Raw genomic sequence first — 24,732 nt, 5'->3', positions numbered from 1 at the left:
GCCATCTTGGATTTTTCTCAAGCCAGAGTTTCCCACGCAAATGCTGTTCAGGGGTTGGGAACCGGTTCTGTGTTGGCCAGACTTACCCCCCTGTTGATAGCTTGAAGCCCCCAGGTTTGTTGTGTGTGTGTTGTGTACCAGGCTTTAGGTTAAGAAAGAATCTGGATTCCAGTAGAACACACATTCCCTGAAGGCAGACAGGTTTGGGTCTGTTTAGTTCATTTTTCTAACTCTGGCACTTAGAACAGTGCCTTACACATAGTAGGTGCTTAATAAACTCTTTAAAAAGTGAATGATGTATTAAATTCAAGCATAAACAATTGATGTAGAAATAACATTTAAAAAAAAACCCTTTTCATTCTACAGTTGGCAAGGTTGGTGGCTCAGACGGGCAGAATCTCAAGGATCTGAGGTGGGGCCTTACATCACTCCAAGCACCTGGCCCCGGGGCTATCCTGGTGCTACTGGACTTGAGGAGCTGTGCTCCCTGTGGACATGGGCGTCCTGGAGCTGCCTGTGGGTTCTGTGTGTGTGTGTGGCTGGTGGTGACCCTGGTTCCCAGGACTGGACATCGGATGGACAAGTTCAGCCTTGAAACACTTACTGTCTTCGGCCATACTTACTCTTAGTTCTTCTCCCAAATCAGAGAACACACCCTCCCCCTCCCTTAAATGCCCACAGCCCTGGGTGGGGGATGGGGGACAAAGGGGAAAAGAGTTGAGGATGAGGGTGGAGGTGCCAGGGAGGAGGGAAAGGGAAGGGGATGGGTTAAGAAGGCGTGTGTGATGCCAAGCAAAAAAGACAACATTAGACACAGATGCTGAGATGACGTTTATCGCGGCAAAAAAAGGTGAAGTCGCCGAGGGAGAAGGGGTGGGGGGAGGGGTGTGGTGGGAGCGGGGAGTGGGTGGGTGGGTGGGGGTCCATGGAAGCTAATACATGGTGCACTAGGTCACACAACGGACACTGGGGGGTGGGTGGGTGAGTGGGTGGGAGAGGTGGGCATGGCCCAGGCATGGCGATGGGGGGATAGGGAAGAGAGTGCGGTGACCCCAGCCAAGAGCTTCTGGAGGTGGCGGAGAGGAAGTGGGCGGCGGCGCTGGTCGAAGAGGATGGAAGGAAATCAGTTAAGAGGGGGCTGAATGGAGAAACTGGAGGCATGGCCACTTAACTGCCCACCCTACCCCCAAACTATAATGCGGCAGAGTAGCAGCAGAACAGGAGCCAACCCGCGGGGCTTGGACCTTTCCTTTAAGGGTTGGAGAGGGACCTTTGACGTTCATTTGACTACCTCTTTGCAAGAAAACAAGCCTACCAGAGGTTAGCTTCAGGTCCCAGGAAGAATTCAGCAGTCAGTTCTCCGAAGACAGCCCCATCCCAAAGCCATTCGTTTTGAACCAGCCTCCAACAGAGGAAGCGGAGGAGAAACTCAATTCTCAGTTCCCCCAAGGTTCTTCAGGGACCTTGGAGGATGAACCCATTTCACAGGATCTCAAGAACAAAGGCTTCTTCTCCCTCCTCCCGGTCGGGGGACCTGTGCATCCCAGCCAGCCCTGTCGGAGTTAATACTGTTCTCTCAAAATCCTTAACATTTTGGCGGGGCGCACCTTGGGTTTCTCCCAAATCGAACCGGGATGTGGACCATGCCTCCAGTAATTGAGATGCCAACACAAATAAAAAACAGAGAAGAGAGAGAGAGAAGGGGGGGGGGGGGGAGAGAGAGAGAGAGAGAGAGAGAGAGAGAGAGAGAGAGAGAGAGAGACTGAGACTCCCCACGTCGCCTGGCTCAAACCAAGTACAAAAGTGACTATTTACAATGAAGGCGTGGGGAGTGGGTGGGGGCAACGGGGAGGACAGAATGAGCGCTCCGAAGGGGAGGCCACGCCCCCTAGGCCCGCCTTTGCAAAGGCAAACAGCAAAGGTATTTCTAGAAGATCCCTGTGCCCCCAGGGGAGGCGGATCTTAAGGGGCGAGGGATAGGAATGGGGGCATGGCATGGGGAGGCATGGCCACTGGGAGGAGATGGAGGAAAGGTAGCAACTGCCCTTAGCATCCACCCCCCTGGCCTCCCTGCCGGACACACAGGTTTTCCGTGGGATGAACACAGAAAGGGTTAATCAAAAGAGTTCGATGGAGCGAGTCTGACGGTCGAGTGGGGCGGGCTGGAGCAATGAGGCCGCAGGTTCCAGTGGTGGCCGGTGGTGATGGAGTCACTTAGAAGATGAGAGGTTGGTGGTTTTGTGGGGGTGGGAGGGGAGTGGGGGGAAGGGAGGAAGGAGGAGGGTCTCCCTGTACTAGTTCTAAGGAGACGAGTGTCCTAGACTGTCTGAGAAGGGGTTAAAAACCAGCAGTCTTCGCCACCACCCTCCAGAGACTTTCCCCTCCCTCTTGCCACTCAGCGGGAGGTCGTCTACGCCACTGGTGAGAGCTGTGGGGACCGGATGGAACGGACACACCAGCTGGGACTTCGAAACCGCTGTGGTGGAGAGGGCCGGGACAGCAAGGCTCGGTGGCTACACTCCACAAGGCGTAAACCAGGCTTCTCTGCCCCCCGACCTGGGTATTGCGATTCTGTCCTCCCCCATGGTGACAACCAGTTCAGGTTTTGACGACGCCGGCCTCAATTCCGGATGGCGCTTGGGGCAGATGCACTGGGCAGAAGGCCTGTCTGGCTCTTCGACAGGTGTACAGCCTAGTGGAGCATCCTGGACGCCTAGATTGCCACCTTCACCGCTGCTCTGGTGAACGCTTTTGCAAATTAACCTGTTATCTTAGGCTCGAAACAGCAGGAGTCCATGCAAGGGAGAACCTCTTCTCCTCTTTCAAATAGCTGGAGACCAGCTAGCCATAAAGTAATAAGGATGGTGTGGGCCACAGGGACGGGCTGAAGAAACAGAACTGGGGTGGGTCCGACATTCCAAGGGTTTTGGTTGGTCAAGAGTAGAGAAAAAAAAAATACCGTGGGGGAAAAACAAGTGGTACCGTAATATCCCGAGTATAAGTCCCCAACCATTTGTAAGACTCTTGCCACGCTCCCACAATTCCCACCTCCAAGTCCAGTACAGACAGAAACAGCAAAATCCCTGCCTTCCGATCCCTGCCCTGCTAATTATTGCGGCAAAATTTTCCCGCCCATGTAGAGGTGGCTGGGAGACGGCAAAGCTGATGACTGGACAGGCTGGCTCAGAGCCCTGCCCAAGACAGGATGAAGAAGGTGAAATTTGGCACTTTCGAACCCCTCTTGTCATAAATGCTTTGAGGTCCCTCCCCAGCAACCACCCCCATTGGGCCAGCAAAAGAGAGTGGAGTTTGTCTCTCCATCCCCAGTTTCTATGGATTTGCCCAGAAAAAGGCAAAAGGGGTTCTCCTTGGCTGGTGGAATTTGGGGGAGAGGAATCCAAAAAAGTAGGGGTTAGTTGAAAATGTTTTTTTTTTCTCTTTTTCTTTTTTTCTTATAAAGATTCTAAGAAAAAACTCAGGGTGAGAGGAACGAGGAAGGGGATCCAATTTAGCTCAGCGTCCGAAAGTGTTTTCTTTGCCTCTTAAGGGGCCTCCCCTCTAAGAGAGGTGGTTCCTCCCCTCTATCTAAGATCCTGGCCCCCCCCCCCCAGATCGGCTCAGTTCCGAGGAAGTTTGGCACTTTTTGCTTTTAAAGGGGGGAATGAAAGAGTCGAGAATTCAGGAAGGGAAGAATACAGACAAAGGTAGAGACAGGACAGAGAACCGTGGGGGAGGGGCAACCACGAGAGGAAAACCCAGTGGGCCTTAGGGAGGCAGAGAAATGATTTAGAGAGGAGAATGCGGGGGCGGGGGTATCGGAAGCTGGAGGGTAGATGAGACAATTCAATGCAGGCAATACTTACTAACTTAAACACCTATACTGGTGCCGAAGCAGGATGCAAGGAGGCCGGTCAGATCCTTTGCGATCTGATTGGCTAACGGGCAGTGGGGGGCGGGGAGGAAGGGAATGAACTTTGTTATTACTATTATTTTAAAATAATTCTCCCCCGTGGCCTGCATTACGTATCCCTTCTGGACCAACTACAGCACAGAAAAGACTGAGGTTAGATTTCAGAAGGGATTTTCAAGGGACAGGGAAGATGATGGAATTTCCTGGGGTAAAATGGGGGTGGGGAGGTGTGTGGCTCCTCACCAACATGGTGAGTGGACCAGTTTACTAAGCTAGCAAACTACCTTTCAGATAGCCCTGGCTGGTGGGGTAACGGATCCCTGAGAACACGGGAATGTCACGCAGGGTGTGGACCCAGACTCCAGCCAATGGGCTCGTGGAAAGCAGGCTGCTCCAGGGAGGACACAGATGATTGACAAACGGTGTTTCTATCCCACCTACCCATCCTGGACCTTGCTTCATCCCTGTTCCTTCCCCTCCTCATGGGGCCTGAGGGTTTTATGGGGGGTGGGAGGGTGAGAGGGGATTCCAGCTAGATACTTTACTACCTACATGCAGGTGGAGCTACATGAAATACTGTAAGGTCCTTTAAGAGGTGGAGGGGAGCAATGGCCCTGTGGGCCGGCCCCCACCTCCAATCCCAACAGCCCCAAACTGTAGAAGATATGTACAAAATGGTATCAAGAACTGTTTTGGCACTAAAATCTCCATCTGGGCTCACGGTGGAGATTAGGGGTAAGGGGGCAGCAGCGATAGGAGGTGGGAGATGGGGGTGTGTCAAGGAAATGGGGCCTGCCCCTCACTGGGGGGATAAGGACATGGAAAAAAGTCACCCCAGTGCTCAAGCTGCAGCCTCCCATTCCTGTGGAAGGGCTGGGGGAGGGGTAGTCAGTGCGAGGTACCTCGAAGGCTATTGCTTTCTAGGGATTTTCACATTTTGATTTGGGGGTGGCTCTCTAGCACGGGTAGCGGGGCTCCCAGGCTTCAGGAGTGTACTAGGCATGGTCTGGGTGGTTTCTCTCCTCCCAGCTCCTTTGTAGGAATAGAAACAAGGAGACCAGATATCCCCAAAGCCATGGAGAAGAGCAGGGTCTGGAAGACCTAGGAAGGGGATGGAGGAGGGAAGTAGGCATGGGGTGTCCCTCCCCCAGAGATGCTGATGATGGAGCCAGGGCTCTGAGGACCCTGCTTGGGGTTCGAGAAAGTTGAAGTTCTCCAACAGGGAGGGGGCGGTGGGAAGGGACAGGAGGATATCTAAGCAATCCTAGTCTCTAGGTTTTTCAGGCCCTGACATCTCAGTCTTCAGAACTGACCAGAGCCACCATGCCAAGTGAACCACTCGCAAGACAACTCCCAGGGTAGCCTGGTTTGTCATGCTTCCAGAGACTCTAGCTCCTCCGAGTCTAAGGCTGAGCACACACCCAACACTTCTGACCTATCAAGACCGTCAACGTACACCAGCCCCTGGAAGCCGCCAAGCCAATCAAATTCGGCAGACCACACAAGACATTTCAGCCCGAGATACCCTAAACTTTGCAAGGCTCACTGAACTCTACACCAGATCACACTGGCCTGACAGAGCCACCATACATCTGGCTCATCCGTCAATGAAATGAAACCACGTAGACACAGGCATGCACACAAAAGGCAGGGGTGGGGAAGGGGGCGCTTTTGCAACCATTCATTTTCACTAGCTTCCGCTCCCAGTCTTGCTTCTCAAGGCAAGTTCACAGATGGCACATTTGGATGGAGATGACCCTGACAGTTTTTTTCCCCCTTAGAATCCTCCCTGTTAGATCCAAGTCCCATTCTTTCTAGGGATTCCCCCTCACCCAGGGTGTTGATCCACCAAGGGGGAAGTGTAGAGGGAAGAAGGGGATCTTAGGGACTGGCCGCTGTCCAACACAGGAAGCGCATGCTTCAATCCCTATGATGCCACAGGGAGTGACCTCGAGATTCCACAGGAAGTACATGCCCCTGCCCCTGGCATCACAGAAGCGACCTTTGAGGGCTTTTGTTGTGACCTCACAGGAAATGATTTTTCTCTAACCGGTACTGGAAGTGGCCTCTGAGGAAATACTTCCTAGGACATCATAGGGAGTTACTGGAAGCACCCTGTAAATACTTGGTTCAGTGACATCCCAACACGGACCCTTGTTCCTCTAGGAAGAGCCATAAAAAACTATAGCTGCTTCTGTGCCTCTCACAGCAGTGCTCACAGGACCTGAAGCATCCCAGAGCTGGAGTCATTCCCAGCAGTAACATCTCTACTCAACGAAGAAGGTTACACTTCCACTCGAGGAAATACTGCAGGGGAATAGAGGAGCTGAGGAAATACCGGAATCCCAGGGGCTCGGGTCTGGGGGAGTGTCTATGTTTCAAACCCCTCATTTCAGCTCTGACTCCTGGGTAGCTACCTCTATTCCTACTCATGTCTCTTCCCCAGGTTCTGGAACTGCAATCAGAGAGGCAGGATGTTGTGTTTGGGAGAGGCACCTCATTCCAGGTGACCTGAAGGCTTCCTCCCCTCCTCCCATATGTTAAAAAAAAAATCTTATAAAGGAGGGGAGGTTCTTATCAAAAAAAAGAAGAAAAAGTAAAAAAGGAAAAAAAAAGGAGGGAAAGAAAGAGAAAATAACGCTTTGTTTTCTATTAAAATCAACAAAATGCAATATATACAGATATCACATAGACCTGGACCCCGGGAGAGGTGGGTCAGGTCAAGTCAAGCACAGGGAGGGAGGAGGGGGTCAGTTCAAGGCTGGGGAGGGGGCTCAAAAGCCCCCTCCTCAGCCGTCACTCAATCCTGCCTATGACTACCAGAAGGGAGGGTGCAGCCAGGCCTACCCCAGCCCCATCCCAAGCCAAGCAGGAGTCACACCAAGCTGAAGTCTGGCGGGAGTTGGGAGAGGAGGAAAAGGAGGGAGGAGGAGCGGGAGGGGGTGGGGACGCACACCACAGGCCTCATCCCACTTTCTGCGGGTTTGAAGCCCTCACCCCCTGCTCGTAGGTGACCCGCTGGCTGATGAGGTATTGAGCGGCTTGCGTGGCCGCGGGGCTGCCCGTGATGGTGACCCGCCGGTTCCGCGTGCCGGGCAGGAACTCGCCCTTCTTGGAGATCTGGATGCGCGCGCCCGTCAGCTCCTGGTACTCCACCAGCGTCTTGCCCCCTTTGCCCAGGATGGCCCCCACCAGGTTCTCGGGCACCGCGATCTCCACCAGCTCCTTGGCGCTCTCGGCCGCCAGCTTCTCGGCCGTCAGGAAGCCGCCGGCAGCCCCGGCCGCAGCCGCGGCGGCCACCAGGGGCGCGCCCCCCGCTCCAGCCGCGCCCCCTGCTCCCGCACCGAGGTAGCCATTGGCGGCCGCGGCCAGAGCAAAGGAGCCCAGCGCTCCGGGGGGCGGTGGCGGTGGCGGTGCGGCCCCTGCCCCCGGCCCCGCCCCGGCGTCACCCGTGTAGGACGCCAGGAGGTTGGCTGCGGCGGCGGCCGCGGGGTTGGCCCCTGCGGCTACCGCGGCCAGGACGCCCGAGGCGGCGGCCGAGTTGAGGCCCAGGCTGAGCGAGTTGGTGTTGTAGCCGTAGCTGGCCAACGTGTTGAGCGCCGTGCTGATTGCCAGCAGGTCGGTGCCCGAGAAGGCGGGCAGCGCGGCGGGGAAGGCGCCCACGCCCGCCAGCCCCGCGGGGCCTAGTAGACCCGAGGCGGCTGCGGCAGAGGCGGCGGCCGCGGCGGGCAGCACGTCGGCCGGACTGGCGTAGGGTGAGCCGGTGGGATTGGAGTTGGCCACGGGCCCCGCCACGTTGGCGTAGCTGATGTTGAGGCAGCTGCTGCTCTGTGGGTCTTCCTGTACCTTCTGCACGATGGCGCTCACGGCCTTGTGCACCTGCTCGGGTTCGCCGCTCACGGTCACCACGCGCTCCTGCAGGTTGATGCCCTCGGGCTTCTGCGACAGCTGCACCCACGCGCCGGACTGTTCCATCACCGCCTTCACGGTCGCTCCTCCCTTACCGATGATCAGTCCCGCCGTGCTGTTGGGGACGATTAGCTTGGCCTGCGTGGGGGAGAAAGAGACAGAGTCTGCGCGGGGGAGAACGGGGCGCGCAGCCGTCTCAAATAACTTCTGCGGTTTTGTTTTGTTTTGTCTTTCCTTTAAGGGTCGGTCAGCAGGCCCACTGCGGTCCTCTGATGAACGCCATGACAGCCTTACTAGTTCCTAAACGAAACTTTGGAAATACCTGGCGGGCTGTGGTGCTGCATGTTTGTAATCACAGCGCGCTGCGGAGTGGAGGCAGGAGGGTGTCAAGTTTGAGGTCAGCCTGAGTTACACACACACACACACACACACACACACACACACACACACACACACACACACACGTGCGCGCACGCCCACGCACGACCCTGTCTCAGGTGGAAACAAACTAAAACAAAATACATACTTTATCAGACACAGTCCCACAGATACCCTTGCCTATGTCTCTGAGACATCATGTCATCTCTTCTGTGGCAGGTTTATTAATGGGGTGCCTACTGGGAGCCCATCTTGAGTCTGTCCCAAGCTTGCACCATCCCTCCCAACTTCTGTGTGCGCTTTGGCTCCTAGTCCTCCCAGCCCCCCAAAACAAACCCTCCAAATCTTACTTTACAAAATTCTTCCTCCCCCTCTTTCCTTCCCTTTCTTCTCCCCTCTCTCAGTTCAGGCTGGCTTGAGGCTGAAGCTGGAGGATCATGGACCAGCCTGAACAACATAGTGGGTTCTGGGCTAGCCTGGCTTACACTGTAAGACTTCATTTAAAAAGAGGAGGAGGAGGAGGAGGAGGAGGAGGAAGAGGAGGAGGAGGAGGAGGAGGAGGAGGAAGAAGAGGAGGAGGAGGAGGAGGAAGAAGAAAAAGAGGAGGAGGAGGAGGAGGAGGAGGAGGAGGAGGAGGAAGAAGAAGAAGAAGAAGAAGAAGAAGAAGAAGAAGAAGAAGAAGAAGAAGAAGAAGAAGAAGAAGAAGAAGAAGAAGAAAAAGAAATAATCTCCAAACCAAAAGAAGTCTGGGGATCACTCTTTTTTTTTTTTTTTTTTTTCTGGAGCTGGGGACTGAACCCAGGGCCTTGCGCTTGCTAGGCAAGCGCTCTACCACTGAGCTAAATCCCCAACCCTGGGGATCACTCTTGACCATAGCTTTATTGGTTTGTGGAGTCCTGGGGTGAACTGTGATAACATCATTACTCCTTCAGTACTGGGGTATCAGCGAGTATGTGTGTGTGTGTGTGTGTGTGTGTGTGTGTGTGTAAGTCAGAGAGCACAGCTCAGGTTGCCTCATTTATAGGGTCAATTCCTTGACCCACCAAGCCCTCTCCCTGGCCCCGTCTCCTATATTTTAAAGAGTCCCATAAAAGGAACAAAATGTGGGGTGCATCCACCATGTAATGGGATAGTGTTTGGGAATAAATACACACGACGTACTGACATAGCACACGCTATAACATGAATGTGTTTAGGAAACACGCTGAGTGAAAGAAGCTACACATAAAAGGACACGTGGTTTCCTTTGCATGCAATGTCCAGGGTATGCAGATCCACAGCGACAGGTATTAGTGAGCTGGAGAGATGGCTCGGTGGTTAAAAGCACTTGTTGTTCTTTCAGAGAACTGAAGTTTGGTTCCCACATCAGTATGTGTAACTCCAGCTCCAAGGGGATGCTACACCTCTGGTCCCCACAAGCATCAGTACCCACATACAGATCCACAGAACTCTGTGTAGTCAAAACTAATACAGGTAAATCTTCATGAGATCTGATTTTTATGTGTAAGAGTGTTTTGCCTGCATGTACGTATGTGCAGGATCCTGCCTCCAGAAGCAAGTCAAAGACAGCAGACTCCAGGAAACTGGAGTTGGAGACAGCTGTTAGATGCCAGGGGGGTGCTAGGAACTGAACCCAGGTCCTACAGAACAGAGATGAGCTCTTAAGAGCTAAGCAAACTGTTAAGCACCAAGGAGCTGAGTTTGCATACCCAGCACTTATGTAAAAAGCCAGACATGGCTGTGGGTGCTGAAAGCCCAGCACTGAGGCGGACTGGGGAGTTATCCTATCCACTCAGCTGCTGGCTTTGGTAAGGCATCCTAAAGTCAACGAAGCGGAGAGCAATGGGGGAAGACACGGCTTTTTCTGCTGTGACCTTAGCATGCGTCTCACTTTGCATCAAAGAAAAAGTAGGTTAGTGGATGCCAGAGGTAAGAGACAGGGTTTGGGGCGAATGCTAGCAGGAATAGCAGAAGTATTCTAGAATTCGATGGTGGCTCGGGTTGGCCACATCATCGACTTTAAAAAATATTTATGGGGTTGGGGATTTAGCTCAGTGGTAGAGCACTTGCCTAGCAAGCGCAAGGCCCTGGGTTCGGTCCCCAGCTCCGAAAAAAAGAAAAAAATATTTATATTTCATATGTGTGGGTAATTTGCTTTCATGTATATCTGTGTACCGTGTGCATGCCCTGGTGCCTGCAGAGACCAGAAGAAGGTATCAGATCCCCTGGGACTGGTGTCACAGATGGCTGTGAATAGTCATGTGGGTGCTGGGAATCAAACCTGGGTCCTCTGGAAGAGCAGCCTCGGCTCTTAACTGTTCAGCCGCATCTCCAGCCCTTTTAGGTTTATTTGTTTGAAAAGACGTGGTTTCACATGGTCCAGGCTGTCCTGGACCCCACTCTGTCGCTAAGGGTTTCTCATCCTCCTGCCTCCATCCAGAGTTCTGGGAATGCAGGGTTTTACATCAGCACACCCTGCGTGAGTTTATGAGTGTCCAGAATAGGAAAATCCGTAGACACATAAGATGAGTGGTGGCTTAAGGAGAAGGAGGGGATTTAGCTCAGGAAGGCAATGGGGGCAACAGCTAAGGGGATCAAGGTTTCTTTGAGGGGTCAGTGAGCAAAGGCATTGCCTCTGAGCTTAAAGACCTGAGTTTCACCCCAGGGACCCACATGGTGGAAGGGGAGAACCAATGCCAGTACAAACGCACACTCTCCTAATAAATGAATACATGTAGAACAATGTTCTGAAGGATTTCTTTCTTTTTTTTTTTTTCTGGAGCTGGGAACCGAACCCAGGGCCTTGCGCTTGCTAGGCAAGCACTCTACTACTGAGCTAAATTCCCAACCCCGAAGAATTTCTTTTGGAAGCCAGGCATGATGGCAAATGACTGTAATTCTAACATTCAGGGACTTCAGTGGTTGGCTCATGAGTTCAAGGGTAACCTGGGCTACATAGTGAAACCTCATCTCAAGACAAAATAAAATGAAATGAAACTAAGTGAGCACAAACAAAAATTCGAAAAAGATGAAACAAAAAATAAAACAGAAAAATAACCTGGACCTCTGGGAGCTCTGAGACAGAGCCACCAACCAAACAGTATATACAGGCTGGACCCAGGCCCTAGCACATATGTAGCAGACCTGTAGCTCAGTTTCCATGTGGATCCCGCAACGTAACCTGCCTATGGAATCCATTCCCCAACAGGGCTGCTTTGTCTGGCCTCAGTGGGAGAGGATGTGCCTAATCTTGCAGAGACTTGATGCAACAAGGTTGGGGATACCTGGGGTGGGGAGGACCCTCTCAGAGGAGAAGGGATGAAGGATGAGGAGAGAGCCTGAGGGGGAACCCAGAGAGGAGGTGGCATTTGGGATGTAAATAAATAAGTAAATAAAAAATAATTTCAGGGGCTGGAGAGATGGCTCAGCGGTTAAAGGCACTCATTGCTCTTCCAGGGGTCCTGAGTTCAAATCCCAGCAACCACATGGTGGCTCACAACCATCTATAAAGAGATCCGATGCCCTCTTCTGGTGTATCTGAAGACAGCTACAGTGTACTTATATATAATAAATGAATAAAAAATAATAATTTTGACTGGGCATGGTAACACACACATTTATAATTCCAGGACTCGGGAGGCAGAAGAGAGTGGATCTGCAAGAGTTCAAGGCCAGCCTGGTCTACAATAGTGTTTAAAAAAATTGTAAAAATATTTGGGAGGTGAGAAAGTGTTCTAGATTAACTGTGGTGGTGGACGCATTCTCTATGTATGTATACGCTAAAGCCTTTGAGCTGCACACGTCCCTGTTTTGCTCGGTAGTGGGCATTCAAACCAGGGCTTCGCACATGCTAGGCAGATGCTCTCCCACCGAGCTACACCCCTAGCCTTCCTCTGTACCTTTTTGAGATAGCGTCTCCCTAACTTGCTTCAGCCTCCCGAGTAAGGATTACAGGCGTGGGCCAGCAGCCCTGGCTAACTGCTTATGTGAGTAAATTGTTAGTATGTAAACTGTATTCCTGTGTGTCCTGGTTAGGCCTGCTCGTTCGCTTGCTCTCCCTTCCCTTCCCTTCCCTTCCCTTCCCTTCCCTTCCCTTCCCTTCCCTTCCCTTCCCTTCCTCCCTCCCTCCCTCCCTCCCTCCCTCCCTCCCTCCCTCCCTCCCTCTCTCCCTTCCTTTCTTTGTCATCTTAACATCAGCTGGAGTCAAGGTTTCTGCTTTAATTTCTCCTGTTGAATTCATGCCTGGGCTTCCTCTGATGATGGATTGTGTATGCCATATAAACCTTTTCCTCCCCAAATTGTTTTTGGTCAATGTTTTATCCCAGAAATAGAATCCTGAGCAAAGCACAATATTTGAATCTTTTACAAGACTTTTTATTTACTGTGGGTCACGTGCGAGGGTAGTGACCAGGACTGCTGGAAGACGTCGGTTCTCTCCTCCCTCCTGGGGATCTAACTCAGGTGGTCAGGAGTCTTTACTGGCCTGGCCATCTTCCTGACCCTAACTGGTTAAATCTTACATATATCATACAACTACCCATGTCTCTACGTTTCAAGAGACTAGAAGAGAAGACTTTGAATGTTTTCACTATAAAGAAAAGGAAGCCAGGCACACTATTCTATATATATAATACTAGGAATCAGAGAGTTGAGGCAGGGGGATAACTGAGAGTTCCTATGTAGCCTGGGCTCTGTAGTAAGTTACAGGCTAACCTGAGATAGAGTGAGACTCTACCTCAAGACAAAAACAGAAACAAGAGCAGCAGCAGCAAGACGCGCACGCATGCACACACACACACACACACACACACACACACACACACAAACGAAGATGGCAGCCACCTTTAGGATAGGCACTGAGTGGTACCACTATAGAATCGGAGATCCGAAATGTTAAAAGAGTCAAACCTTGGCCGATGAGATGCAGCCACAGGAAAGAAGCCTCAAAACTCGAGTTAGATCCCCAGAACCCAAGTTATAGAGAGAAAACTGACACCTTAAATTCTCCCCTGACCTCTACCTGTGGCCATGGTTTAAGCATGCATACACACAAGTAAGTGTGAAAAGGGATATTTTAAAAGGAGAGGAGCCAGATCTCAAATTAATGATCTATGCTCACAGAACAATCAGTTTACTTTTTTATTTCAGAGTCAGGGGTCTGGCTATTTAGCTCCTCCTGCCTCAGCCTTCCAGGTGATGGGCTTGCAGGTGTGTACCTGATGTGCCTAGAACCCTGGAATCGCAGAGCAGAGCCCTGGAGGCTGTTGAGAGGCCAGAGGAGCTCCATTTTCTGCCTTGGGGATTTACAAGCTCATGGAAAATTACAAAACAGTACTACCAAGGACAGACAGCCTGGCATTGGCCGCCGGCACTTGCCAGGGATTTTCTAAATCGTTTCTGTATGGCAGCTAGCATAGTGGCAGGCTCATGCCGGTAATCTAGCACTTTCAAAGCTAGGACGTGAGGATTGCCTTGGGTTTGAGGCCACCTTGAGCGAGCGACATGGAGGATTCCAGGTCAGCCTGGGCTATAGAGAGAGACCTTGTGTCAAATAAAACAGAATAAAATAAAAACATCAAACTAAGAACGGGATCCACCTTTGAAAGTCAACAGCTTCCAGAGGATTATGACTTCTTTTCAGATGTCTGCATGATGTGGGAATGGTTTGTGCTCCCCAAGGAGAATTAGATGAAGCCTACCATGGGTCACCCTGTCCCTGTTAAAATATCTAGTCCTTTAGGGAGCCACAGGCCTTAATGCTTTCTTATCCCCTGCCTAGATCTTGAAAACATTGGATGTATAGCTCCTGGATGCTGATGCTGTGCCTTAACAAAAGAGAAACGGAGGCAAACATCCCTGACACAGCGAGCCCAAAGAAGAAAAGTGGGCAGCAGTCCTGATTATGACAAGTCCTGTGATGGGAGCCCATGAGGAGGCCCAGTGGGTTAAGGCACTTGCTGCTCTAAGACTGACTACTTGAATGTCATCCTTGAAACCCACAGCGTGGAGGGAGAAAACCAACTCCCCCTAGTTGTTCTCTCATCCTCCCATACCCCACAACGGGAGAAAACGCTGTAGCACGTCTGAAGCTGTAGTTCGATGGGCTGGTTTTGTGCTTAGCATGCACAGAGCTCTGGGCTAGATTTCTAGCACCTCATTGACAGGAGGATATGGGGCTTCATATCTGTAATTTCAGCTCTCAGGAGGTGGGCAGTGGCAGTACTGACTACCTCATGAGTCTGACACCAACCTTAATCTTCCAAAATTTCCCTATGTCCAAAGAAAGGGGGAAAAAAATAAGGTTTGTGAATGACTCAGTTAGTTAAAGTACCAAGGACAGAGGTTGAATCCCTAGCACCTTGGTAAAAGCCAGGCAGGGGTGGGAGCTGTGAGTAACCACAGCTCTGAGAGTCAGAGACTGGGCATCCTCAGGGCAAGCTAGCTAATTAGACTGGCCAATTCAGCAACAGACCTCGCCTCCACAAATAAAGTGGAGAAAGACTGAGGAAGACACCTGACTTTAACCTTGAAAAACTCCACCCACACATACGTATATACACAGGTGTTGTGCATCTGTACACATGCAAACCCTCATTCGTATACACAAGCACACACACACACACACACACACACACACACACACACACACACACCAAAGAGAAAAAGGGAAAGCCACGTATGATGTCTCATGTCTTTAATCCCAGCATATAGAAGCCTGAGATAGGTGGATCACTGTGACTTCAAGGCCTGCTGTTTTGGCTACTGTATGCACTCTTGTCTCAGAACCAAAATCCAGAACAGCTGACATTGTGTTTTTGAGGGGGAGGAAGAGTCTTGCTATGTAGTCCAGGATAGCCTGAAATGTTCTCCATCCTCCTGCCTCTACCACCCTGTACTAGATTACAATATACCACCTTGCCCAGTGCACTTTGTTAGCACTGTCTATGCACTAGCTATCCACGCTAAATACTTTCCCCAAACACTATTGAACTAACCACCATCCACGAATCTATACCAAAATAAATCTCATTTTACAAATAAGAAAAACTAGGCAAGGAGCAACCATAATCTTGTCACTTGCTTGAGGCCAAAAGGTAGGAAGAAATATCAGAGGATTCAACTTAAATGTGACTCCATAGCCAGGGCCTCCAGCCACACACTCATTTTTTGGAAACCTTGGGATGATAAAATAAAGACTAGATCCTAGTTCTGAAACCTTCTGACTGTCCTATGTGGGTGTAAGGTCTAAATGGTACTGACCCCATTTCCCACGCAACCTCCACATTCTATGAATCTTCGCTCCCTTGTGGCCACACCAAAGCGGAGGGAAGGGGCCAAGTACAGTCTCTCTAACCTGCCTGTGAAGACATTTTGGAGAGCCCTGGCTGGGCGCTAGGAGCGCAGCCTCTTCAGCACCAAGGACAGCAGCCGCGCGCCAAGTCTCAAGGAACGCATTCCTCCAGGGCTCTCCACCCACCCTGTTCCCAAGAGTTTAGGAGAATTCAGGTTTATGGTCTCCTCAATGCCAGGGCTGAAGAATCTCAGCTTCTTTGTACCAAGCCTTTGCTTTCTAGTCTGGCTTTAAGGAGCTCTCTCGGGCGCCCTGCTAGCTGGCGCAGGACTTTTCTCCTTTGTGTCCAGAGCTCATATATTTGGGAGTGAACAGGGAACCGGAAGAGCTTGAAACCATCCCTGCGTTCCTCTTCTCCCCGCAACCCCCAATTGATCGGGACCCCCAAAACCAAACCAAACCAAACCAAACCAAAAAACCAAAACCCCAAGATCGTCAAATCCAGAGACTTTCCATTAAGAGCCCACCTGTCCCAGGCGCAACGTTGTCATGGCAACCGAGAGGCTCGGGAAACCATTGGTTCGCTCTCTGCCACGCCCCCGTACACCACTGCTTCCTGGTAACTAAGGCAACCGAGAGGCAGCCTTCCCTTCTCCATCCTTTCTAGACAGGGTTGGGTAGGATGGCGATCAGCCTCTCTCTTTCTCTTAGCAAAACACTTATCTCTATCCCCATAATGGGTATCAGGGAGGAGAGAGATAAAAAGGCTGCTTCTAAAATCCTGGAGAGGTTGAGCTGTCACGAAGTCACTTCCGGTGAACACAGGAAATAGGAGGCAGGTTGCTTTGAGAGACGGGTGGAAAGGAAAGGAGGTAGGGCATCTCCGGAAGGACGGATGAATGGGAGGGTACTAGCCTTGGTCTCCAGTTCCTCTGAATCCAGCCCACTACCAGCAGTGTGGAGCCCTTTCGAGACTATTGGAGCTGATTTTCGAATATTAACCTCTTGCAGGCATTTGCCAAAAGAACCACATCTCTGACAGAACCCACTGTGCAGGCACCTCGCCAGCTTTACAGAAACCCACTGTCAGTTCCCAGCTGACCTGCTTGGCTCTGTCGGGGTTCATCGTGGTTTGGGGTTGAAGGATGTTGACCACCTCAGGCTTGGTCATCGCTTGAGGGATTTCTCGGACCTTTTCTGCGATAAAGCTGTGGGCAGCGTTCAAGGCCTCTGCTGTGCCCTGTACTAGGCATACCCGTTCTGTAGTTCCTGTTAAGGAAGGGACAGAGGGCACACATCAGACAGCAATGGAGACATTCCTGACAGACTGGCTCCATTTCATGGAATGGAAAAGCCAAGGTCTGGGCCAGCTGATGTGGGCGACTGGTCCATGCTGGGTAGCTAGCTCAGAGAATGAATGGAATCCCTGTTTTATAATCTGTACTTTATCTCCCTCCCCTAAAACAACCCGGGGGGATGGAAGAATGATGCTTAAGTGCCCACAGCAGCCCTGGGCACGGGAGGTAGGGCTCAGCTGCCTCTTCCCAGTTCTTATGGGCTCCCCCTGGTTGCTGTGGTAACCATTCACTCGAAGCTCACCCCCCTCCCCTTCCAGAAGCAGTGAGCTTAGGCCCGAAACGGTTGCCACAGTAACTGGAACCCCCTTATCGGTCTGGCTGGCCGGGTCCTCAGCCCACCCCCAGGGGGATGAGGGATGAGGCTCGGTTGCTATGGTAACCGCTGAAAGCCTACAGCGCCTGGCCTCTGGGCTTTTGGAAAGGATTGGGGGAAAGGTGGGGGGATGGGGGAGGCAGAAGAGAGGCCAGAGAGCGAACCTAGACCCACCAGATGGAGGGCTGGGTGTGGGGGAGGGCAGGGGTGTGGCTAGGGGAAGAGCAGGCTAGGTCAAAGGCAACTCTAAAAAAATAGAGACCAAGAGACTAGAAATAGAAGGTGGAGTTGCCAGCTGCCCTTTCTGGAGATCTTCCAGGTACTGGCGGCAGGTCTGACCGGCATTCTCTGAATGTGTGTATTGGGGAAGGGGATAAGAGTAGCTGGGTGATATTGAAACCAGAGAGAAACGGTTATGGTTGACATCGCGATCTGTGTGTGTACCTGTGAGGCTGCCTCGGGGAAACTGTGAGAGTATCTCTGTGTACTTGGGCAGGGGAAGATGACCAACCCTGTGTGTGTCTAAGAGAAAGTCCAGAAGAGATTGCGATAGAAACATACTGTGTCCTGGGGTATGCTTCAGCACCTGCCTAGACTCCCCCAGTGAGGGCCTGGGGGTGTGGCTCAGTGGGGAGCCCCTGCCTAGAATCCCTCAGTGACAGGCTGGGGGCGTGGTTTAGAAGTAGAATCCTAACACTAACACTAGCCCTGAATCTCCCAGGGGCTATGGGTGTAACTCAGTCAGGTACTTGCCTAGTATGTACAAGTTCCTGGATTTAATCCCCAGCAACATATACCAAAGCATAATATAACACAATGACTGGAGTAACAAGGCTCAGAGAAGGAAGACATTATTAGCATGTAAGCAACAGAGGCTATGCAGTGACTGAACCCTGTCCACTGGCAGTGTGGGTTTGCATCTGTGCGAGCAAGACGAAAGGACAGTGCACACCTCTAGGTGTTCCCAGGCTGCCTGGGTGATCAGTATGTGGTGTGAAACTATTAGCATGTATAAACACACACACACACACACACACACACACACACACACACACACACACACACACAGAGGACTCAGCCGCCAGCCTTTTACTGGCTGTGTGACGATGAGGCTACAGACAGACAGACGTAAATGTCTGTATGGGGCTGTTCGAATGGCGTGTATACTGGTGTATGTGTACATTCCCGAATGTGTACAGCGTAGAGACAAAGAACCCTCAACAGCGCCTGACCTGTGTGTGAATATGGGGACCTTGGTGTGCCTGGGCCTCTTTGATGTGATGTGTGAGCATCTCTGTCTCCTGGAGGACACAGCTTGTACAGTCAGCTCCCTGGGTCTGTTAAAGGTTTTTGAATGTGTGCCAGGTCCTGTGCCTGTGTGTCTGGGACACTTAGTGCTGAGTGTCATTATGGAGCAGGGTGCCAGGTATATAACCCTGATCTGTCCCTTGCTGTCTCTCAGCCTGGCCCTTCAATGCTGCCATGGGTCTGGGGTGTCCCTGTCAGTTAGCCAACCGTGATGCTGACAGCCCCTGCCCTTGCCCTTGGCAACATGGTCCTCACTTTTATGCCCCACTCCACCCAAGAACAATAGCTTGGTCTGGGCCAAGGGTGAGTCAGCTGTAGGCTGCCTCTGTCTGGGTGTAAATAGGAAAGGGTGTGGATCGGGAATGAGGGTGGGGATGGGGGTGGGGGAGAAGGGAAACCCTGGAGATAGCATGGGAGAAGTGGCCAGGGTCACCATCTCTGTAGGGCTTCCTTCCTAACTCAGTAAGTCTGTGTGTGCCCCTCCCCCCATGTAGTTCTTTCCCTGAGATCTACAGGAGCTTGATAAGAGGACCCTGTTAAATCCCAGAGAAGCGTCCTGTAATAACAGCTGGGGGTTCCACAACACCAGGCACCACTCTGAGGACTTGGTTTCAGTTTGTTCACTCTTCACTGACAGGAGGTAGGCCATGGCTCAGCTGCCCTGATGTCCTGCTAAGGACACGGAGAACTCTGGTCTTGTCCCAGATCACTCGTGGTACAGAACCATCAGAGACCGTGTATGTGTGTCTGTGCTTCAGGGGACAGCTTCACTTGTTGGTCCTTGCCTTTATCCGAGGTAGGCTGTCCTCTTCCCCACTACATAGCAGGGCAGACTAACTCTCCCACAACATCTGGAGACCCTCCCGTCTGCCTCCCATGCAATCATGGGAGCCTGAGGGTTACCGCACCCGGATTCCCAAGGGTTCTAGGATTCGAACTCAGGGACTCTCCTCTTCGCCAGTTTCTGCCATCTTTGTGTCTTGTTTTTGCTTTGAAGCAATGTCTTGCTAGGTAGCCCAGACTGGTCTTGAATCTGCCTGCTATCCTCCTGCCTCAGCTTACCAAATATTGAGGGGACACATATATGCCACCATACCTAGTGTAGGTTCTGTGCTCTAAATCCCAATCCATTCAGCGTTAAATTTGAGATTCTTTGAGTTATTAGCCCTATGCATGTGTGTGTGTACGTGTGCACGTGTGTACACTCCGAAGGAGCAACATGGGGACCTACACAGCAAAACCTCTGCTTTTACTTTCTAGTTGTTTGAAGAGACTTTGTGTTTGGTTTAGACGTGTGTGTGCGTGTATGTGTGTGTGTGTGTGTGTGTGCGTGTATGTGTGTGTGTGTGTGTGTGTGTGTGTGTGTGTGTGTGCGCGCGTGTGTGTGTACTAGAAGAGAGTGCTACATGCCCTGGAACTGGAGTTACAGGTGGGTGTTCATGAGTTATCCGATGTGGGTTCTGGGATTTGAACTCGAGTTCTCCGAAAGAGCAGCAAGTGGTCTTAACGGCTCAGTCATCTTGTGAGCCCTGAAACTCTGCCTTTTAAGATTTCTTTATTTTCATTTTATGTGCGTGAGCGTTTGCTTGTATGTTTGCGTATTCCTGCCGGGCCCACAGAGGCCAGCAGAGGCTGTTGGGCCCCCTAGGACTGGAGCTTACAGATGGCTGTGAGCCACCATGTGGAGGGAAGAACCGAACCTGGTTCTTCTGGAAAAACAGCCAGTGCTCCTCGTCGCTCAGCCACCTCTCCGGCTTTGAGGCTTCGAATGTTAAGAATATGAAAGAAGTCGTTTAGTAGACACCTAAGATTTTGCACTTTGTTGCAGCAATGTTATAATCAATGATGATTATGAAGATCGCCACATGAGCGCTCGTGCTTTGCTTGTGGGAGTCAGGCCCAGAGCCTTTGACACATGCTCCAAGTCTGTGGTGTTTAGCTTTATTCGGGGAAGTGGTGCGGTCAGGGAGTCTTTGAGGCTTTGGGTCAGTACTTACTGCCTTTCAGTTCTTCACTTTATCATGAAAAATCCAAAAGGACTGAACCTGAATTTCTGGGCTTCATTACCAAGGTGAGGCACTTTTCTGCGTGTTCTGAATCCATCTCTTTGGATGGGTAGGGTTAGCTTTGTGGGTAGGGTTAAAGGCTGGGTAGGTTTAGCTTTGTGAAATAGACAAGCTTATGAAGTGCAAGCTTTAGCCCAACACTGGTTCTCTGGTTTTTGTTATTGGAGATTGAGCTCTTGCATATGCTGGGTAAGTGCCTTTACCACTGAGCCAGGCCCCCAGCCCCTCCCTGGCCCTAAGCCATGCCCCAGCTTGTTCTCTCTCTCTCTCTCTCTCTCTCTCTCTCTCTCTCTCTCTCTCTCTCTCTCTCTCTCTGTCTGTCTTTGATACAGGGTCTTGCTAAGTTACCAGAGCAGCAGGTCTTGAACCTGTGAGTTTCCCGGTCCCTCCTTTTAGTCATTGGGAGCACAGGTCCAAGCCATGATGCCTGGCCAAGGCTTACACTGTCACTCTGCTTCTCTGCTGTTCTTTCTCTCCTGTTTCCAACAGGTCAGCCTCACCTTCCAGCAAACCATCTCCCAGCTCTTGTTGTGTGGCTCTTTCAGGGTCCCTTCTGGACCCTTCCCTAGCACACTTGAAGTCACATGATGGTTGTAGGCTTCCCTTCCGGGCAGCTCTGCCTATCTTCCCTGGTCTGGGCCAAGCACTCTGTCTCAGCTCTCATCTTTCTCTGACCTTCCTGTTCTAGCCCTGGGCATTCTGGGTCATCATCAGTGACTCCAGGTCTCTCTCCCTGGCTTGAGATCCAAGAGAACAAATCAGATTTCTCTTACTGCTGTGTCCACATGTTTGTCCAACCAGGGACACAAGAGGAGGAGAATGAATGTGTGTTGGGTGACTGAATGAAAGGCCATCTATCAGGGTCCCAAGGAAATACACCCCCAGAGACATGCAAGCATAACAGTTGTGTAATCTGAGGTCCTCGGGATGGAAGTAGGGCGGCATTATGAGAAGCCACACCCCATGCCCCTGACTGAGGAGTCAGCCTCTCTAAGTCCTGCACGGTCCATGTCAGGAGCTGGTTGGGTTGTCTGGCTGTGAGATGCGCAGAGAAGTGGCTCACATTAGTTTGCTCATGGACACAGTATGTGGTGGTGTAGGAGTATCAAGGACTGTGGGTGTCCCAGTAGCCTGGCTCTGGGCAGGGCAATGAGCTGGAAGGAGGGAATGTCCCCACCTCATAGCACAGAGTGTGATGCAGAGGCAAGGAGCTAAGTGTCCTCAGACAGATGTCCTGGGCAGAGAGGTCTCACCCACATGGTGTGGGCTAGACCGGTAAAGAGGAAACTGGGCCAGGATGGATGAGGAAAGGAGGTGGGGCGCCCGGGTTACTAGATTTTTCTCTAAACTCTTGGTCAAAGCAGCTTAGTGAGATGAGAGGCAGGGAGGGAAGGGAGGAGGGCAGGGTAAGAGGGCAGGGAGGGAGAGGGAAGGGAAGCTAGGGAGGAGGGCAAGGAAGAGGGCAGGGAGGAGGGCAGGGAGGAGGGAAGAGAGGAGGGCAGGGAGAATGGAAGGGAGGAGGGCAGGGAGGAGGGAAAAGTGGAGGGGAGAGGGAGGAGACATGGTATGGGGAGGGAAAAAGGGAGAGAAGAGATGGAAAGGGGGAGGGAAAAGTAGAAGACAGGAAGGAAAGAGAAGAAACAGGACAAAAGAGAGGGAAGAGAGAGGGAGGAGGGGAGGAAAGAGAAGGGAAGGGAAGATGAGAAGAAAACGGAAGAATGGAAATAGGTAAGGAGAGGATAGAGACAAAGGGAGGGTGGAGGACTACAAGAGTGAGAAAGGAGGGGGAGGAAGGGGGAGGAGGCAGGGAAGAGAAAGAGAAAGGGAAGATTGAGGAGAGAGAGGGAAAAAAGGAATGAGGAGACTGAAAGAGAGGAGGGAGCAGGGAAGGAAGGGGAGGAAAAGGGAGAGGGAGAAAGAGAAAGAAAGAAAATGAGAAGAGAGAGAGAATGAGAACGAACGAGAGAGATCCAAAGCCTGTGCTACATCTCTGGTATCTGACCTAAAATATTAAAAAATCCGAGAGGATTAAGGATGCTGTAGAGCCGGTGGTGGATGCACTGTGGATGCACTTCTGGCGTCTGGCTGGGGCTCCTCGGCTTTGGGAGTGAGAGACCTGGAAGGATCTTAAAGAGAGCTGTGGCTGGGGGCTGAGCATGTAGCACAGGGGTAGAGTGAGTGCCTAGCATACTAGAAGCCTAGCATTTGAGCCCCAGCCCTGTATAAATTCCGCACAATGGCAGCCAAAGTCTGTAATGCTAGCATGTTGGATGTGGGAGCAGGAGGAGCAGGAGTTCAAGGTCATCCTTGGCTATAGGGTACATATGAGACCAGCCTGTGCTTCATAAGACTTTGTCTCAAAAAGAATTGAGAGGAAACAAGATGGAGTCTAGGAAGAGGCAGAGAATGGGTTGGGCTGAGGTGAGTGAAGAAAAGAACAGCTGTGGGAAGATGAGACTTTTTCAAGAGAGAAACCTAAAAGGGGGGCAGAGACAGACGAGTGAACAGAGGCTGAAGCCAAACAGGGGAGCAAACACCTGCAATGGCGTGCCCCCATCCCCTGACCCCTGGGGTCACCATTAAATTGGGTCAAATGAAGTTCGGAGGCAGGGGTGGTGGTGGGAAGCAGAGAGAGATGGGAGAACAGAAAGGGATGGGAGGACAGAAGGACAGACAGATGGACAGGATGAGAGCCTCAGAGGACAGGAGATGCAGATAGCCAGACAAATCCCTAGAGACAAGAGCAGAGAGAGGCAGAAGGGCACAAAAGATGGGCCGGGCAGAAACAGCTGTGTGAGAAGCATCAGGCAGGGCATGGTGGCGCACTATCTGTGAGCCCAGCAGTGGGAGAGAGGGGAAGAATTGGAAACTACAGGCCAGAACGGGCTATGGGGTGAGACAGTCTCTCTTTCGAAATGCCTCAAGAAAGCAAAGCGGGTATGGGGCATGCACCTGCAATCCCAGCACTTGGGAGGCGGAGGCAGGGTGATGAGTTCAAGATCACTCTCAGCTACCTCAAAGGGGGAAAAACGAAAGAAAAGAATTTTTAAAAAGCCCCTTCTCCAAAATGACTCAGAGGAGAGTATATTGGATGCAAGTTAGGTTAATACACCCAAATGGACAGAGGGGTGTGGGTAATTCAGAAGGCTGCCCCCACCCAGCCCGGACACCTGCCGTCCTCCCCCCCCTGGCTGCTCCGACTGACTGACCGGAGGCGGCAGGTGTGTGGGAAGGGACACAACTGCCTGGCATAATGCAAATGATCTCATGAATATGCAGCAGCTCATTGTCTGGCCCTGCCCCCACCCCCATCTGCTCAGGCCAGGCCCTGTGGGCTGCAGGCAGCTCAGGCTTTCTAAGGGGGAGAGAAAGTAGCCCTTCTCCGTCACTCTAACTGTCCTAACCGCAATCCTTCCTCACACCCAGGGCTCAGGAAAGACGGAAGGAGAAGAGAGAAGTTCAGCTCAGGCACCTGGCCGGTCTGCCGCTTACCTGGGTAGAAGTCTTTGGACTTAGATAGCTTGATGGTGGCTCCCGTCTCCTTCTGGAGCTGCACGATGGTCTGGCCACCTTTGCCGATGATTGAGCCGGCTGCGTAGCTGGGGATAAGCACCTTCAGGAAGTACTCGCCTTCCTCTGCAGGGCATACAGGTGGGAGGGAGTGAGCGAGGGAGGGGTCCCACGTTAGGAAGGCATGTTACTGTAGCAACGACTATGGCAACAGCAGTTAGATAACATAAAACCATCTTCATTCATTCACTTCTTTCCCCCCACACCCATTTTTTGCAACAAAGTCTCACTATGTAGCCCGGCAGTTTGGAACACATTCACAGATAACCACCTGCCCCTGTCTCCCGGGTGTTGGGATTAAAGTGTACACCACCATGCCTGACCTACATTCATTCATTCTATCTACCTTATCTATTCATTCTATCTATCTATCTATCTATCTATCTATCTATCTATCTATCTATCTATCTATTTATCTATCTATGGCAGGCTCTTACATAGCCCGGGCCAGCCTCAAATTATATAGCCAAGGATGGCTTTGAATTCCTGATCTGTCTCCGTCTCCCAATGCTGGGATCACAGATACAACCATGTTCTTCTTTTTTTTTTTTTAAGATTTACTTATTTATTTTATGTATATGAGTACACCATCACTGTCTTCAGACACACCAGAAGAGGGCATCAGTTCC

At 51.5% G+C, this 24,732-nt stretch overlaps 1 protein-coding gene and 1 long non-coding RNA gene across 2 annotated transcripts in view; one reads left to right on the top strand and one right to left on the bottom strand.

Annotated features, from left to right (window-relative positions):
• Positions 1–202: 202 nt before the first annotated feature.
• Nova2 (NOVA alternative splicing regulator 2) overlaps positions 203–24,732 on the bottom strand; it is a 41,213-nt gene continuing 16,683 nt past the window's right edge. Inside the window, 3 exon segments of the mRNA NM_001427170.2 lie at positions 203–7,957; positions 16,591–16,757; positions 24,026–24,169. Coding sequence (NP_001414099.1) covers positions 6,875–7,957; positions 16,591–16,757; positions 24,026–24,169 — 1,394 coding nt within the window. The 3' untranslated portion in view covers positions 203–6,874.
• LOC148007271 (uncharacterized) lies at positions 8,061–12,560 on the top strand. The gene is made up of 3 exons (XR_015649815.1): positions 8,061–8,216; positions 9,540–9,670; positions 11,827–12,560. It is a non-coding gene; the product is annotated as an uncharacterized LOC148007271 (long non-coding RNA).

The sequence above is a fragment of the Rattus norvegicus genome, chromosome 1, assembly GCF_021556685.1.
Source record: "Rattus norvegicus strain SHRSP/BbbUtx chromosome 1, alternate assembly SHRSP_T2T, whole genome shotgun sequence".
NCBI classification, from domain to species: domain Eukaryota; kingdom Metazoa; phylum Chordata; class Mammalia; order Rodentia; family Muridae; genus Rattus; species Rattus norvegicus.
Note: the sequence above shows the minus strand (reverse complement) of the source record. Positions and strands in the feature narration are given on the sequence as shown.